Genomic DNA, 15,003 nt, shown 5'->3' on the forward strand with positions numbered 1-15,003 from the left:
ATGTTTTTATGGCTCGAGTTCCTTTCTGGTTGACTACTGCACCTTCCTATCTTGCAAAGGACAGAACGTGAGGGAAAATCTCCCCAACTGGGTCACAGACCGCAATAGAAAACTGACCAAAAAAATGTAAACGAAGTCCATAAAAAATGTTTAAAAAAAAAAGATCTTTGGCTGGAATGGGGCCTTTAGGCTTGAAGCTCCAAAGTGCTGGAGGAGAAAACAAAATAATTATTCTCTATGGAGTTGGTTCACAACTCCACACCTAAAGCTGAAAAGAAAACAGGTCTGGAGACTGTCTTGCAACTCAAATGTGTGCATTTTTGGCACGTTTTGATTGCCAAAGAAATAAACAGAAATGCATGATTTCTGCTCTGCGTTTTTAAGCGCAGTTGCGCTTTTTTGTGTGATTTTCTGTTCAAATGCAAAAAATAAAGATGATAATATATTAATAAATAAATGTAGAATAAACAAAAACTAAAAATCATAAATAAAAGCAATTAATAATAATAATTTTTAACTCCTAACCTTGAAAAAATATATTACATCATTAATAATCAACCAAACTCCAGCAAAAAAATTAAATAAAATAAAAAAATAAAAATAATAATATAAAAAGAAATGCATTTTATTTTATTTTATTATTTTAATTTAAAGCGGAGTTCCACCCACAATTAGCATTTTTTAAATGTATGTCCTTTCATCATGCGTTTTTATAATATAAATCTGGTCACTTACTATTTTACAATCCGCCGCCGATCCACATAGATATTCAAAAAAGATAGTTTATAAAACTATATCTACACCGTTGTCATTTTGCTTGTGGGCATTGTGAAGCCTACAGGCACTTACTTCCTGGAGTCTTGGATGGGGAGTGATAATTGGACAGCGCACTGCATCCTGGGAAATGATGACACACATTTCCCAGGAGCATTAGAGGGAGACGATGTCAGAATCATAAGTGGTTTCAAAGGCATATTTTGTGGGACCGCATAGCAACAGGCATTTCCAGATGAATAAAAAAAAACAACTTTTTTTTTTTTCTTTTTTAGTCGTAAGCTACAGTTTTAAGCAAAATAGTTTTTTTAAAAGAACCTCCACTTTAAGTGTTAGGGGTTATTTATGATAACATAGTATTTATGGTTATTTTTATTCATTTGTGTATTTAGCATTTATCAATTAATTTATTTTTATTATTAGCAGTATTAATATGAACAACATAATAAAAATAAACAAACAAGACTAAATAAAATATTAACCCCTAATCCTAACCTAAAAATTCTAACCACTTACCCCAACAAGAAAATAAATAAGAGAAAAATAATAAAAGTTAAATGGAAAAACTAAAAAAAAACTAGCAACAAATAAGTTTTTCGTTATTGGCTTAAAAAAAGCCAAAGCTCAAAAACGCTGTATAAAAATTTGCAAAACGTGCATAAAAAAAAAAGCGGCAAAAAAAAAAAAAAAAAAATACTGGAAAAATGCCGTGACATTCAGGTGTGAATGCAGCTTAAGAAACAAAAGAAGTAGCAGAGAAATCCAAAAAATATACTGTATATAATCTAATCAGAATACTGCAAATATATTTCAAGGAAAACATTTTTAATAAAAACATACTTACTCAGACTACTTAGTTGTCGAATGATATTTGCCAAAGAGATATTGGTTACACATTCCAGTTCATTCTTGATTCCCCTTGGAAGAACAGTGTGGCACAGATGCCTGGGATCGATGTTTCTTTTAACAAGCGGCATCCTTGGATGAAGCGGGATACACTCTCACCTATAAGAAAATAAGAAACAAATCGGATTGTTATTATATGGCATTAAAAAATCTTGACCTGAAACTGCAGTCATAAGGGGAATTTACCAAAGCTGGCCACACATTATACAATTTTCTTCTATAGATTTCCTTTAGGATTTACCAAAACCATATAATAGAAGGTCAAATCTAAACACTTTCAATGTGTATGCAATCAATTAGGCTCTTGTACTACATAGTTGAAGGAAAACCTAAAGGAAATTGAATAAGAAAATTGTATGGTGTATGGCCAGCTTAAAGTGGATGTAAACCCGTAAAAAAAAAAAAAAAAATTGCCGTCACAATGTAGACTATAAGATTTCCTATCATCTGTGCCCAGTCTTGCCACAAAGAGTTAATCCAGCTCTGAGCAATCCTCTTTTCTTTTTTCAGTGAGATAAATGGAAAACCTTAGTCCGTTCCTTCCCCTTGCTGTGAATGACAGGTTATTTACATATCATGCACTAGCCTGGAGACAGGCACTATTTTTTAGTTCCCACCCCCACTCCTTTTCTGAAGTCATGTGGTTACTTTTCTGGATTTTGACTGAATGTTAGTGATCCTAGCAGAATTTAGTGTAAGGAATACACAAGAGAAAATGCATGTTGACAAGGGGAGTGAAGAGGTGGGCGGGGAGTCTACTGACATCACGACTCCACCCACCGAGCTCCAGACAAAAAGACCCACCCACAGAATCTGCAGTTTTTCAGTTCTTATAACAGACAGAGGGGAGACATTTGACAGGAAAGGATACATGCAGGAGGCATGTATATCCTTATAGATCAGCACTATTGCAGTACTTTAGAAAAGGATGAGAGTGGGTTAAGACCCCTTTTACACGGAAGCAATTTTACAGCGTTTTAGCATTAAAAATAGCGCTATTAAAACGCTCATAAAACGCTTTCCATGCATCTCAATGGACCCTTTCACACGGAGTCCTGCAAGTAGCATCTTTGGAGCAGCTTTTGGGCGCTGAAAAAAACGCTCCAAAAACACCCCTCTCCATTGAAATGAATGCGATGTAAAAACGCCTTGCCCTTTCACACTGAGGCACTGCAAAAACGCCCTAAAACCGTAAGGGTCTTAGCGGTGCTTTACCAGCACATTGGGATTGCAGATGAGGCTTTGCTCGAATAACACCCCAGTGTGAAAGGGGCCTTACATCCACTTTTAAGACTAGAGGCAGTCAAAACCTGGAGCAGCTGTGCATGGCAACCAATTAGCTTATTAGTGTAGCGGGATCTCACTATCTTGGACTACGATAGCCTGAATCCCCACTGGAGCTCTAGATATATTTATATATACATGTTCATAGTTTTTTTAGAAGCCATGCATTGGGGGATCGGAAGTACTGGGAGATATGGACTCCATTGACAATTAGTAGAGATAGACTACATTTCCCACAATGCCCTGCCTTCTTGGAGCACATGACACCTCCGCACTGACTTATGGGGGAGGTTATTTAAAAGGGAAGGAGGAGCTGACTTCTCTCTCTCGGGACCTGCATCTTCTCCTCTGCGGAGCTGTGGAGAACAGCACGGCCGTGGTGCTAGGCCTGAAGCCTGGGCCTGGATCCACCGGAAGATTAACCACCCGGAGGCAAGCAAGACTAAAAGTGCCTAGCTCGTGTTCCAGGAGACCGGAGAAGCCCGTCAGCGGACTACAGAAACAGTGGAGAGCCTGATACCGGAGACCGTGTGCTGCGGAGCAGTGACTGATCGGCACATCTTGTGAAGCACTCAGGCGGATCGGGCCTGTCGGGTGAGAGGGCACATGCCTAAAACCTAAAAAAAAATTTTGCTGATAACTTAGTGTCACCTTGTAAGTTGGAGCCACATGTTTGAACTCTGAATCAGAGAGGCCTAGCAAGTTAAGAGTTGTGCCCACGGAATTGATTGACACCGATTGGAGATCTGTTCATCAGTGTTGGTGTTCTTCATACCCAGTTTGATTGAGTTTATTCTTTCGTTAACCCTTTTGGATTACAATTTAAAAGTGCACCAACGGTTGCAACATAGACTCTGTTCTCGAGAGACACGTGGGAGCTGTTTGAGCCAGGCCTGGCAAAGAGCTCTACATTAACTGTTCTGCAGGACTACCCACTAGGGGGAGCCCTTTAGCAAAAGGTTGCCTATAGCTGTGTACACTTAACCACATTACCTTTTTTTTCGTTCATATTGTCTTTCTTTGAATTGCCGACTCTCGCAAGGGCCCTTGCAGAGTCATTGTGTGATAATACCTGTGATTAATTAATATGCTATTCAGACCTTTTTCTTTTTTACCACAAGCAAAGTAAAGTTATTCTTTGGTTTGAATATACTTATTGTGTGACGTGTGTTTACTCCTGGGAGCCAACAGGAAAAAGGTAACAATATTATTGTAATACCATTGCATGTGTATGTGTGCTATTGTGTCCTCAACCTAGTAGGGGCCACAATACTCTTGCATTCATCTGGTGTGCCAAGGGCGGGTTCGAGCCAGTTAAAGGGGGTGAAACAGTTAATGAGTGTAGATCCCAAATCTAACCAGCGGCTCCTGAGGGGGTAGCGCTACATTAGCATTTATTTAATCAAAGCTTAATTGAACACGCTGAGACTAGAAGCCGATTGGTTACCAAGCACAGCTGCCTGTTGGTAAATTTTCCCCCAATGTATTTTTACATTTTTGATAGAGTGAGGGCAGAGTTAGATTCCATCCTGGTCTTTTCAGCTTCTCAGGACCTCGACAAAAAAAAAAAAAAAAAAAAAAAAAACACACGGCAAAACAATATTTTGGAGGGCGCACCGACCTACTGCATTACCACTTACATTTTTTATTACAAACAGAATAAAAAGCAATAGTCCTACTCACAAGGAAAATTGAGTAAGCGCTTTTCAGACAGCTGGACTGAACCTTGCGGCACCTGCCAGTGGAACCTCAAACATCTGGACGGCTCCGATGTTTTAGGTTCCACTGGCAAGTGCGTAAGGTCCAGTCCAGCTGTCTGAAAAGAGCTTACTAAATTTTCGTTGTGAGTAGGACTATTGCTTTTTATTCCGTTTTTAATAAAAAATCTAAGTGGTAATGCACTAGGTCGGTGCACCCTCCTTCCTTTTCTTTTTGTTTAAAAAAATAAATAAAGTGACAGGGGTTATGACCCTCCATTAACTGCTTTAAGTCCGTCCTCCATCAGTTTTACTGCTACAGGGTGGCATCTGTGCACCGGAACACACACGCGCGCGTGCGTGCGTAATCTGACACTTCCAGGTAGGGGGTGCGCATTCACGTCGCCGGCAGCTCGCTTTTGGTGTGATTAAACACAGCAGAAGCCGAGAGGTGGTTGCAAAGTACTCGACAACCTCTGCCACCCGCCGATCATAAGGCAGACACCCAGAACTGCGATCTGTAAACAAGGCAGAATGCAGTTCTGACAGGAGGAAACAGCTGGAGTATTCATCTCTTCCCCTAGTAAAAGCACCTCACATAGTATAGTAAAACACAGGCTAGGCACACAGTTAACCCTTTGATCACCCCTGATGTTAACCCCTCTTCAGCCAGTGTCATTAGTACTGTATTTTTTTAGCACCGATCACTGTATTAGTGTCAGAATGTCCATGGCTGGCAATATTGCAGTCCGGCTAGAAGTCACTGATCACTGCCATCACTAGTAAAAAAACGAAATATATATATATATATATATATATATATATATATATATATATATATATATATATATATATATATATATATAAATAAAATTCAATCTATGCTTATTAACATTTTGTTTACCAAAAGTATGTCCCCCCACATATGCAGCCATGTCCCCAAACATATAAAGCCATGTCACCCGTAAAAGTCATGTCCCCCCACATATGCAGCCATGTCCCCAAACATATAAAGCCATGTCCCCAAACATATAAAGTCATGTCCCCAAACATATAAAGCCATGTCCCCAAACATATAAAGCCATGTCCCCAAACATATAAAGCCATGTCCCCAAACATATAAAGCCATGTCCCCAAACATATAAAGCCATGTCCCCAAACATATAAAGCCATGTCCCCAAACATATAAAGCCATGTCCCCCGTAAAACCAGCCATGTCCCCCGTAAAACCAGCCATGTCCCCCGTATATCCAGCCATGTCCCCCGTAAAACCAGCCATGTCCCCCGTAAAACCAGCCATGTCTCCTGTACCTACTGTTAATCACCGCGGCGCAGGGAACATTACAGTCAGCGTTCGTTTGAACAGCTGTTTTCCCCGCCGCGCATAGACACTCCCCCTTGCTCGCGATTGGACAGATCCGTCCAAGGGGGAGTGTCTATGCGCGGCGGGGAAAACAGCAATTCAAACGAAAGCTGTCTGTAATGTTCCCCGCGCCGCGGTGATTAACGTGGCAGCGGCGGCGTTGGTGGCGGCGGGGGGGGGGAGGGGGATGTATTCTATTTTAGTATTGGCGGTATTAGCGGGAGTACGAGTACTCCCGCTAATACTCGGTATCGGTCCCGATACTGGCATCGGGACAACCCTATTTATAGCACAAAAAAAATAAAAAATGCAGAGATTTATCAAATAGCGCCAAAAGAAAACCATTTTTGGGACAAAAAAGGACAAATTTGATTTGGGTACAGCGTTGCATGACCGCGCAATTGTCAGTTAAAGCCACTCAGTGCCATATCGCAAAAAAAATGGCTATAGTTCAACTGGAATTTTTCCTGGAATTTGGTCAGATCCATACCAGGGTGGGGGAAGATTTCACTTTCCAAAGTTCTAAAGCATTATAAAGACCCCAAGATGGACCGTTCTCCACCCAAAACGTAGTATTATTTCAAAAAAGGTCTTCTCCTGTATGAACGAAGTATCATATGTTTATTTATTTTTTTTAATAATAAATTTTTCTCGATGTATAAAAGAATCCGATGAGGACTTTGAAAAGACCACACAATGTAGCTAGAGGTTCTACAGATACAACTAAAGTATTGAAACTGTATCTTGTCCATAGTCATTGATATGCAAGCTGCCTTCTAAATTGATAAGACGTCCTTTCTTAGACTGCAGTGTAAAGGAAGTCCAACAAGCAGTACTTTCTTTCATTTTGAGATTTACACTGTCTGCTGCTTTGTCCGGCGGAAACTTGATGATAATTAAATAATACATTATGTCAGGAACACTTCCAATAAAACAGAGCTCTAGTGTGCAAGCATGTGAGCCTGACAACACAAGATACAATACATGCGTTATAACATAGTACAGCAAGATCATCCCAAACAAGTCAAGCAAAAGAGTTAAAATAAAGGCTACATTTTTTATTGAAAGACAAGCACTGTCTGTATCTGAAGGCTTGCATAGAATTAAAAGCAGAGATGTTCACTGGCCAACAGTGCAGCTATTTCCGATACAGAAAATGCTATATTAACTAACCTGTGTGTTTGAATACAAAAGGCTAATGCTTTGTACAACACAAATATATCAGGTTTGTTTGACAGCAGTAGAATATCTGTGCAATATGTTTTCTCTGACCACATTGGCTATAAGGCACTTGTGGGATACCACCTAAGGCATAAGAAGACCAAAATGAAAAGTGCCCATCAGCCAACCCACCAATGGCAGCTGGAGTTGTTTTTTTTGGGGGGGGGGGGGTGGGGGCAGCAAACAATCCACCCGTCGCACTTACCCCATCTTGCAGGCAGTGCTCTGGGCAGCTGCTTTCTTGGTGGTTTCCCCCCTCCTCTTCCTGGTGGCCAATCCAACAGCACCCTGTATGTAGATCAGGGGGCCAGACGCATGGGTAGGGAGGGGGGAAAGGAGGGGCAACGCCCATGCACCCGTAATGGATAGTCTTGCTCGTTCCTCAACAAGTTATGGTCTAGGGTTCACAGAAACCCCTAATATGACCTTTTCAGGAGTTGCTCAAATCTAGATCTTTCTACCACAAAGCAGCCATGTTAACCTCTTGGTTCTGAGCGCATTCAAATATGTGGCCTCTTGGTAGCCTGGCCTTGGTGCAGAGCATCCGTGAATTAGCATGCAATAGTGCGAGAGTGTGCGGCCTGCGTGCTCCCAGAAAAAAGTGTCTGGCAGCTCACGGAAAGTTCTGGATCGCAGTTTGCAATCAGGACTTTTCCTGACACATAGTTACATAGTTAGTCAGGTTGAAAAAAGACACAAGTCCATCCAGTTCAACCACAAAAAACAAAATAAAAAAACACAGTAAAATCCTATACACCCAACTCCATACCCACAGTTGATCCAGAGGAAGGCAAAAAACCCCAGCGGAGCATGATCCAATTTGCTACAGCAGGGGAAAAAATTCCTTCCTGATCCCCCGAGAGGCAATCGGATTTACCCTGGATCAACTATACCTACAAATCTTAGTACTCAGTTATATTCTGTACATTTAGGAAAAAATCCAGACCTTTCTTAAAGCAATCTACTGAGCTGGCCAGAACCACCTCTGGAGGGAGTCTGTTCCACATTTTCACAGCTCTTACTGTGAAAAAACCTTTCCGTATTTGGAGGTGAAATCTCTTTTCCTCTAGACGTAAAGAGTGCCCCCTTGTCCTCAGTGATGACCGTAAAGTGAATAACTCAACACCAAGTTCACTGTATGGACCTCTTATATATTTGTACATGTTGATCATATCCCCCCTTATTCTCCTCTTCTCAAGAGTGAATAAATTTAGTTCCTCTAATCTTTCCTCATAGCTGAGCTCCTCCATGCCTCTTATCAGTTTGGTTGCTCTTCTCTGCACTTTCTCCAGTTCTCCTATATCCTTTTTGAGAACTGGTGCCCAAAACTGAACTGCATATTCCAGATGAGGTCTTACTAATGATTTGTACAGGGGCAAAATTATATCTCTGTCTCTGGAGTCCATACCTCTCTTAATACAAGAAAGGACTTTGCTCGCTTTGGAAACCGCAGCTTGGCATTGCATGCCATTATTGAGCTTATGATCAACTAAAACCCCCAGATCCTTCTCCACTACAGACCCCCCCAGTTGTACTCCCCCTAGTATGTATGATGCATGCATATTCTTAGCCCCCAAGTGCATAACTTTACATTTATCTACATTAAACCTCATCTGCCACTTAGTCGCCCACGTGCTCACCATGACAGCTAATCATGGTGCTCACGTGGCTCACGTGGCCATAAGCACCGCCTCCTGGCATAGAAAACCCCTTAAAGGGCTGGCGGTAGCCAGCACCAAGGTGATAACCAAATCATCAGAATTGTACAATACTCTGCTACTAGCCATGATCTTCCTTTATTCCTGCCAAGCATACACCTTTAAGGCCACAGATATACAGTAATTCCCCCCCCCCCCCAAAAAAAAATGGAGGCGCTGTGTAAATTATACAGAATGCAATGGTTTCCAAATCTCATAAACCCTTATTTTATTCACGCTAGAAAATAGAAAAACATATCAAAAAGGTTTAAACTGAGAAAATTTACCATTTTAAGAAAAAAAAATAAGGTAATTTGAAATGGATGGCAGCAACAGGTCTCAAAAAAGTTGAGGCAGGGCAAGATAAAGTTGGCAAAGTAAGGCAAGCCATAGATGATGCATTTTATTTCCTTCAACAAGTGGGTTGAAAGAACCGTCTCAGGCCTTCTGACATTTCGGTTTCATCTACACAGGGTGACAGAACAAGCCCTCATCTGAGAGAAAGCCTGAAAACATGACCTGTTGGGGGTACTAGAGGACTGGAGTTGTGAATCATTGGATTACAGCACACGTCAAGTTAAATGTGACCAACTGCTACTAGATGGCTCAGACTTGAAGTTAAAGGAGTTGTAAAGGAAATTTTTGTTTTTGCTGAAATGACTGTTTACAGGGTATAGAGACATAATAGTTAACGGATTCATTTTAAAAACGATTAAAAATAGATAAAAATCAATCCTATAATGTACCTCCTAGTTTCAGTTTCGTTTTTGCATCTAGCTTAGTTTTTGCATGTTATTTGATCCCTCTGTGCTGGACAGACCCATAGAGCAGTATTGGTTTGGAAAATGAAACTAGAATCTCCCAGTACTGTGGTGATCAGGAAACAAACAACCAGGAAGTGTCCAGAACAGAGCAGAATTACAGCAACATCAGAGCAAAAACAAACAATGAGGACATGAAACCAGGACTGCAGTAAGGTAAAGGAAGCTATTTAGCTAAAAAAAAAAAAAAAAATTCCTTTAGTGACCCTTTAAGCCTTAGAAAAACACAAAGTCAGGATCATAGAGGTGCACGAAAGGAGTATTAATAAGTGAGAAAAAGGGGACCTGTAAAATGTATATTAGGTAGAAGTTTTACTTTTAAATGGAGGATGGATTTGATTTAAAAAAAATGCACATCCAACAAATTTATTATATTTAATTTAGCAAGGTCCGGGCGTCCAGAAGCCTAATGGTGACCTCAAGAGATAGGGAGAACTGACATCCTTCCTTGTAGAGAGGGTTAACAGGCATGGTGGGTGTAATGCAAGATGAAATGATGGGCACCAGTCACTTTTTGAATGCAAACAAGAGATTTAGGGCCAGGACACCCTTGAGTAGATGCAATGATAATTGACAGACTCAGAGACTCTATAGGTAGACAGCTATACAGGGAAAGGCATCCAGCCGGATGGCACATCTCTATAGGTAGGACCGTCTCCTATGGCAACTGAACTTGTAACAGTCAATAAAAGATATTTGCACATAACTCTTGGTAACACAGAATAGTTCTTCTCTTATGTCACAGTATCCCATTGTAGATCTTCACTCACTGAGCTCCCAGTCTCTCACTAGACTTCCAGATCCAATCGTTGCTGAATCTCCTGAGCTCTTCCACAGATATTCCGCTGTAGACTCCTTAAGCGTCACCCCCGCTAACCTGCTGGGTCCCTGGATTGGCACTCGCTGAAGCTTTCTCTCTTCTTCACTGTCCCCGGCTGGTGAGAAGACTGCTCTGGTACTTGCGCATGCTTACTCACAGTGGTCTCTGGTAACAAGGAGGATGGTTCCTTAGTGGCGACTACTTCCCTTTTACCTCTGACCATAACTGGCTAAACCTTTGCAACTCGGTTGGATTCCAATCCTGCAGTCCCAACCCTACACTGCTTCTCCTGCTCCTGGATAGGCTTCCAGCAGCCTAGCTGTCAGGTGTCCACGGGAAAGGCCTCAGGCTTTCGGCCTAGCAACCCGAGGTGGCAAAACACATGTCCACCCAGACAGCTGCCCAGATGGCACAGAACCCCGATTACCTAACTCCACCCCAATAAATAGGCTCTCCCAGCAGGCCAAGGGACTAAAGAAACCCCTGGAAATTGGCCGAGATTCCCATCCATTTATAATCTGACCTTGCGGAGCCGGTGTCAAGCTAAATGTCACCAGCCACAGAGCCACCTAGTGACAGAAGAGAAAAGGTGCAGCATTATAGAGGAATAAGTGGATCTACTAACAATTGACCAGGACAATTACTACCTGGCAAACTAAATTTGTTAGCAACCCTGCCTTAACACCAGGGTGCTACATCCATTATGAATCAGCCTATGATTCTTCAAAAGAACAAAGAAAATATCCTGGGAAATGCAAATACGTACATAAGCCTCTAGCCGTATGGGAAAATCTTATATATTTATGATGTAGATGTATGATTTATGAAGTAGTTCCCTCTTTTCCTTCAAATTTCTGTAGTAAACAACATACCGATTTAAACTGATTTGATACAGAAAGGCCCAAAGGAGAATATATAAACTGAAGTAAAGTTATTGCAAGGTTATTACAGAGCTCGATGTCCTGGGGTTTTTATTGACATCACTGAAAATCACTTTGTAGCTGGAGTCACATGAGCTGAAGCAGAACATAACACTCCCTGAATTACTCCGATTACACCAGGATAGGAATACAAAACAAGGTAAGGAGATCGGAGAAACATCACATAGTGCACCAAATATGCATCTGAACCACTCAACTTGACAACAGAGCGATAATCCAGGTTCTAAACCATATGATATCAAATCATATTAATCAAGGTATTATAATTGCAGATAATATAGTAATTCGGATCAATCAATTCTGTTATTTACGATGCATTTCCCAACACACTTGGAAGTCAGAGTTTTCACAAATGGGCAGACAAAAGGGCAAGTATGTGGCATCTTCTTGCATGGGGACTCAACTTGTGGCCCTCCAGCTGTTGCAGAACTACAAGTTCAATCATACCTCTGCCTTTGGGAGTCATGTTTGTAAAAGGTCAGCCTTCCAATGCCTCAGGGGACTTGTAGTTCTGCAACAGCTGGAGGGCCACAGGTTGAGCAGCCATATTACAGGCTGAACCTGCTTTCATTTTGACCCTGTGGTGACAGGGTCACTTTCACTAAGAAATAGAGACACTGCCTGCCTTGCAATGTATCATGGGTAAGTGAAGTACAGGACTGGCTGAACAGAACATTAAAGTGGTTCTAAAGGCAGAAGTTTTTTTTACCTTAATACATTCTATGCATTAAATTAAAAACCTTCCGAGTGTACTGACCCACCCATGTCGATTCAGCGATGTGCATGAGAGCAGTGGCTCTCCTGGGTTTCTCTATTTGGCTCACACATATGTCAATCACAGCCAGTGAGCCAATGGGGTGAGAGCACGGGGCAGGGCCAACACATGTTCTGTGTGTTTTTCGTGTGTGCGAGCCTGCTTGAGTGCCTCCCATAGCAAGAGGCTTGCTATGGGGGGCACACTGCAGGGGGGAGGAGCCAGGACCGCCAGCAGGGGACCCAAAAAGAAGAGGATTGAGGCTGCTCTGTGCAAAACCATTGCACAAAGCAGGCAAGTAGTAAAGTGTTTGTTAGTTTTGTTGAATCACTTTGAATCCTTTTATTTACATGTATTTGGTCCAATACATTTAGAACAAAATACATGGAGCTATGCTTTAAGATCTCTCACTTCTGACATTATAGGTGCTCCTTGAATTGTGCTTAAAGTGTTTCTAAAGTCTGACGTTTTTTTTTTTTATTTCATGCATTCTATGAAAGGAGGTAAAAAACCTTCAGTATCCAGCTCCCCTCCCAGCATTGGCTGAGAGCCAATGGCTCCCACTGCGGTCAATCACAAAGAGCAAGGCTCGGAAGGGAGCACGCGAAGAGGAGGAGAACACCAGTGAGGGACACAAGAAGAGGAGGATCGGGGCTGCTCTGTGCATAACCATTTTACAGAGCAGGTAAAGTATATGATGTTTTTTTTTTTTTTTTCCTCAGTTATGTGTGAAAATGTATTTGAAACTGGCTAGATTAAATAACTATACTATTTTTTTATATGTTTGAATTTATTAATGTCTGTATTATAATTCTACAATAAAATTAGATTGAATATAAATACATTTTTAATATCTCCTAGATTGCAGGCCCTCCGATTCCTCCTGTATCAAATTGTATTGTAACCTTACTGTCTGCCCTCATGGCACTATAGAAATGCTGTATAATAATAACAACTATAACAACAACAACAACAGTATCACGTTACCTAAAGAAAAAATGACAAACAAGGGTTTTAATTAAAAAAATAAATAAAAAAATAAAATGTCTTTATGAGATCCTTGCTAATCTGTGCATTCTTTTCTCACAATTAAGATGTATGCACTTGCAAAAAATATATTTGCTTCATTTTAAGCATCAGGAAGTGCATTGAAAATCAACTTTACAGATAACTACTGACTAAATCAGGAGGTCACATTCTTCTACTACAGAATACTCTCACAAAATCCTACTTTATTTAATGCATCAGGAGCTAGATTTCCATACTTGACTTCAGCTGCTAGGCAACAGATCACATTTTCTTTGATGTCAGATATCCTAGCTGGCAGCTCTTTGCTAGTAAATCATGGATAGGAACTCGGGATATTCTGGGATTATGTACATTTACAGATGTAAGGTTCAAATGTACAGTTCCTTCTCTATTTGCTACATTCGTGTTTCTCAACCTTTTGTTCACCCAATTTTACACAATCTTGATGTAACCTATTCAAAAATGTAAAAAACTAATAGTTTTGCATAATGCAGCAACATTCACACAGGTAGGGCACCCAACATTAGAGGTCATGTATTCTTCCAAAATTAAATACACCTTTGCACACCAACGCTGACTAATTCCAAAATGTCTCTATCACTATAAATTTGCTTTAAAGACATCATTTCTAAATTTAAAAAGAACAACTGCTCTGTAACTGCCAAGTTACATAGTAAGGTCAGACCATTTTAGACAATGTTGCAACAAGTGTGACCTTTGATTACCAGGGAAAAAATAAATAAATTGAAAAAGATATAAAAAAAAAAAAAAAAAAAAAAAATGAAGTACAATAATCGCAATAACCATGTTTACTAAGTATATACATTTTATCATTGTGGTAGTAAAATTAGGCATGATGAAGAAGTTGAATAATTCTATAAATCAGAGAAGAGACGGCAGAGGGCCTGTGGGCCAGAGAAGAGACGGCAGAGGGCCTGTGGGCCAGAGAAGAGACGGCAGAGGGCCTGTGGGCCAGAGAAGAGACGGCAGAGGGCCTGTGGGCCAGAGAAGAGACGACAGAGGGCCTTTGGGCCAGAGAAGAGACGGCAGAGGGCCTTTGGGCCAGAGAAGAGACATAGAAGGTATGTGGGCCAAAGAAGAGACCCTATGACCATAAGAAGAACCATCTCTACAGTCAAGCACAGAGGTGTTAAGATTATGCTTTGGGGCCGTTTTCCTACTAAAAAGGTACAGACCGACTTTGGGGACAACGGATAGGGCCATATATTGTAAAATCTTGGATGAGAACTTTCTTCCCTCAGCTAAAACACTGAAGATGGGCCTTTCAGCATGACAATAACCCAAAATATACCACCAAGGCAACAAAGGGTGGCTCAAGAAAAAGCACAGTAAGGTAATAGAGTGGCCTAGCCCAGCCTTTCTCAACCAGTGTGCCGCCAGAGGTTCTCAGGTGTGCCGCGGGGTCAGTGGAGAAAAGGCTGTCAGATGAGCCTGCTCTCCTGCCGAACTGTGAGAAGTTATGTCGGCTTCAAAAGTGAAAGTAAAGTGCAGAGGAGTGTGCCGTACTCTCTGCTTCCCCCTAGAGTGCAGTACCCGGCTGAATGAGGAATCTGGAAAGGTACTGAGCTAGAAGCTAGATTCATTTTAAAATGGCTTTATACATGTGTCTGTCTGTCTGTATGTGTATGTATGTATGTATGTATGTGTGTGTATGCATGTGTGTATAAGTATGTAT

General features: G+C 41.1%; 1 protein-coding gene across 4 annotated transcripts in view; it reads right to left on the reverse strand.

Annotated features, from left to right (window-relative positions):
- The window catches only part of WASF1 (WASP family member 1), a 141,000-nt gene that overhangs the window by 73,701 nt on the left and 52,296 nt on the right, over positions 1-15,003 (reverse strand). For all 4 annotated transcript variants that reach the window (XM_040350233.1, XM_040350234.1, XM_040350231.1 and 1 more), the window contains exon 2: positions 1,619-1,779. In XM_040350233.1, coding sequence (XP_040206167.1) covers positions 1,619-1,751 — 133 coding nt within the window. In that variant the 5' untranslated portion in view covers positions 1,752-1,779. The remainder of the gene's footprint in view (positions 1-1,618; positions 1,780-15,003) is intronic.

This window comes from Rana temporaria, chromosome 4 (assembly GCF_905171775.1).
Source record: "Rana temporaria chromosome 4, aRanTem1.1, whole genome shotgun sequence".
NCBI classification, from domain to species: Eukaryota; Metazoa; Chordata; class Amphibia; order Anura; family Ranidae; genus Rana; species Rana temporaria.